Raw genomic sequence first — 3,057 nt, forward strand, 5'->3', positions numbered from 1 at the left:
CACCTCTGGCCTCATGCCAGGGCCACTTGGTAACCACCACAACTGTGTTTGTTATTTAAATAGAGAAACAACTCCATGAGGGCAGGAGCGGGTCAGAAGCCAATAGAAACCCAAGAGCAATCACTGTGGGCAGAGCAGGGCTCACCTTCCAGGCAAGTAGGAGTTCCTGCCTCTCTCCATCAGCTGGTTTCACACACACGTGTTTGTTTAACAGCCGTAGGGATTCTGGACTCTGATCCAGGCAGAATTAACACACTGTGCCCCTGTCACTGGCCTGCCTAATCCAATGCTGAACAAGACCTCACTGAGAGATGAGACACTGCCAAAGCAAACCCCACATGAGAGCTGTCAGAGGGATGCCTGATGTTTATTTTGTGGAGTGACTTTCAAATGACATGAGTTAAAAAAAACCTCAACAAATCAAACCAAACCAAAACATCACGGCAAAACCCCATGGGAGCTTTGGGAAGATATTTTCTTGGGGCTTGGCTCTCCAGGAACTATATACACTCACCTTGTATGATCTTTGAAATCATCCAGCTCTGGCAAGAAAGTTCTCTACAACACTTCCTCTGTCCCAGCTCTGGGGAGGTGTCATACCTGATCCTGAATCCTGGCTGTGGTTAATATAAGCAACCTGTCAGCCTGAATCACCTGAAACTGCCCCGTGTTGAGCAGTGGACTCAGCCTCTCCACATCCAGCCAGAGAGCTGCTTCCAAGAACCTGCCTCCTGAAGACATCAGCTTTATATCTTCAGTTCCCAGGCTCTCCCAGTACAACTCTGCTCTTCTGTCTAAATGCTAATGGAAAATCTGTTCCCAAAATGTTAAAAACCCAAAAGCCTAAAAACCTCCCACCCTCTGCCACCAAAAAAACCCTCCCTGCAAAAAGGACCTGACGCCCACATAAGAGCTGACAGTGGCTTATACCAAACTGCACACCAACACACCAAAATTCCCTTGGAAGCGTGCAGCTGCACCTTTCCTTCACACCACGTGCCTCTTATCCAAACCAAACACCAAAGAGCAGCTCAAGCCAGGGCTGCACCTTTGTCATGTTGCTAGAACGTTTCCTCTACTGCTTGAGGTTTTTTAAACGCAGTTTTAAGCAAAAAGAGAACTTTTTGGTACAATCCATGAGATGGGTTGAAGAGTGTTAACTGGTAACTCCTACACGAAGCCTGCAGATCCTGGGCAGCTCTTTTACAGTGGTGCCAAGTCTGTGTGTGTTTGGGAGGTTTTTCTCCAGCCCAGGTTGCTCCTGTAACAGTGAATGTGAAAAACCAGGGTCTGTGCTTCTAGTCTGAGGTTGAGAAGCTTCAACTTCTGACCTTTGCTGATTGCTTCTTCTGCTGATCTAAAGCACTACCAGAAATACCTCTCTCACCTATTTAAGGGCACACCAGTGTCCCATATCACCCTTGTAACCTTTGGAAATTAATTGACACATTTATTCCACGCTAATAAATGAAGTTCAGAGTGCAGCACCAACACTTGGCATGCCACAGATACCTTCTGCTTGTGAGGGTTTTGCACCAGAGCTCCAGATTTAGGGCTCCCCCTGCCTAAGCCCCACACCTACATACATATTCTCTGAAGTAGCCTGGAGTTTAATTCCTTCACTCCAGCCCGCTGTGACCCTCCAAACCCCATCCTGCAAGTTCCTTGCCCCAGGAATGGAACTTTTACCTGTGTGAACTTTCAGAAACAGGCACAACTTTTACAACACACACCCTTCACTAAACACCGAGAAGGAAGGAACACCCTGAGTGCAAACAGAAAACAGGTCTCACACACGGAAGGTGTTGACAGAAAGAGTAGCAAGAAAGGAAGAGGCCAACAGAGCACAGAGCATCACCCAAAAAGGCAAACTGTCAGCAGCCTTTCCTCCTCCTCAACCCTATAATGTGGGCTTGGCTGGTATAAAGGACAGCAGGTCACAGCCCAGGTCTGAGGGGTCAGACTCTATGTCACATCTGATTTGACTTGGTGAGGGGGCCGAGAGTGGTACCAGCCCTAGGACCTGTGCTCCCTGCTCATCTGGAGGGGGCTGTTCCCACAGAAAAGATGGGACATCTGGGCAAGATAATGGTTCCCTGGCAGAAGCAGGAAAGACCTGCACCAGCAGTGTGCAAAGTAATCGACTTGAACACTCTGCAGCCTGATCTTCCACCCATACTGTGAAGACTTGTAAGAGAATGAACAAATGAAATGGAGATGGAAATGGGAGGGAGCACCAAAAGACACAACGGGACAAAAGGGCTGAAGGAAGGGCCTGTGCTGATAACAACAGGCACACTCCCAGGACAGTGCTCCCAGCAGTGAATTTGAGAAATGTGGTGTTTCCATCCAAATCAGAAGGCTGCACTGTAAGACTCACACAGACAACTCATCAGCTGAGGACCCTCCATTTGCACACCAAAAGGATGGCAGCAAGAAATGGCACAGCACATCTATTTCAAACACTTCAATCAAGGGAAAGACGACAGCGAGCAGCAGCCCCCATCCTGAGATTTATGAAGGCTCAAGTCAGTCAGATTCTGAGGCAAAGAGCCACCCTGGAACAGCTACAGGTATGAAAGATCTGTCCAAAAATCAGTTCTCATCACCAGTGAAGGAGCTGGAGAGACACAGTCAGGACTTAATAGCTGGTACTTCATCCTCTGCCTCGCACACAACTGATGCTTGACAGACCATTTAGACACTGGTCTCGGTGCTTGTCAGTGAATGTGGAATTGAGCAGCATCAGCCTGCTCACAGATTTTACATGACATGGCCACCTTGCCCTCTTTTATATTATTTTTCCACCAGGGCCAGATGAATCTGGGGACCTTTGAGACTCATGGGGAGGAAATTCACAGATGTGGGACAGACTTACTGGCTACCAGGAGCTGGACTCTGTGCTCATGGTCTGTCTTGTTCAGCACCTCCTTGCAGGTGTAGTTGCCTTCATCCTGCAGACGCAGCTCTGTGATGCGCAGAGAGCTGTTGTCAACCAGGGAGAAACGCACGTCCGGGGGGAAGGTGACCCTTGAGGAGAAGAGTGGGGGGAAAGAG

The 3,057-nt window shown here is 48.7% G+C and overlaps 1 protein-coding gene across 1 annotated transcript in view; it reads right to left on the reverse strand.

Moving 5' to 3' along the window:
• Nucleotides 1–3,057, reverse strand: part of VSIG10 (V-set and immunoglobulin domain containing 10) — a gene marked incomplete at its 5' end in the record, with an annotated part of 8,158 nt that overhangs the window by 4,199 nt on the left and 902 nt on the right. The window contains one exon of the mRNA XM_029086968.1: nt 2,879–3,057. This exon is cut by the window's right edge and continues 112 nt beyond it. Coding sequence (XP_028942801.1) covers nt 2,879–3,057 — 179 coding nt within the window. The remainder of the gene's footprint in view (nt 1–2,878) is intronic.

The sequence above is a fragment of the Antrostomus carolinensis genome, unplaced genomic scaffold (assembly GCF_000700745.2).
Source record: "Antrostomus carolinensis isolate BGI_N321 unplaced genomic scaffold, ASM70074v2 scaffold37580, whole genome shotgun sequence".
In the NCBI taxonomy this organism is placed as follows: domain Eukaryota; kingdom Metazoa; phylum Chordata; class Aves; order Caprimulgiformes; family Caprimulgidae; genus Antrostomus; species Antrostomus carolinensis.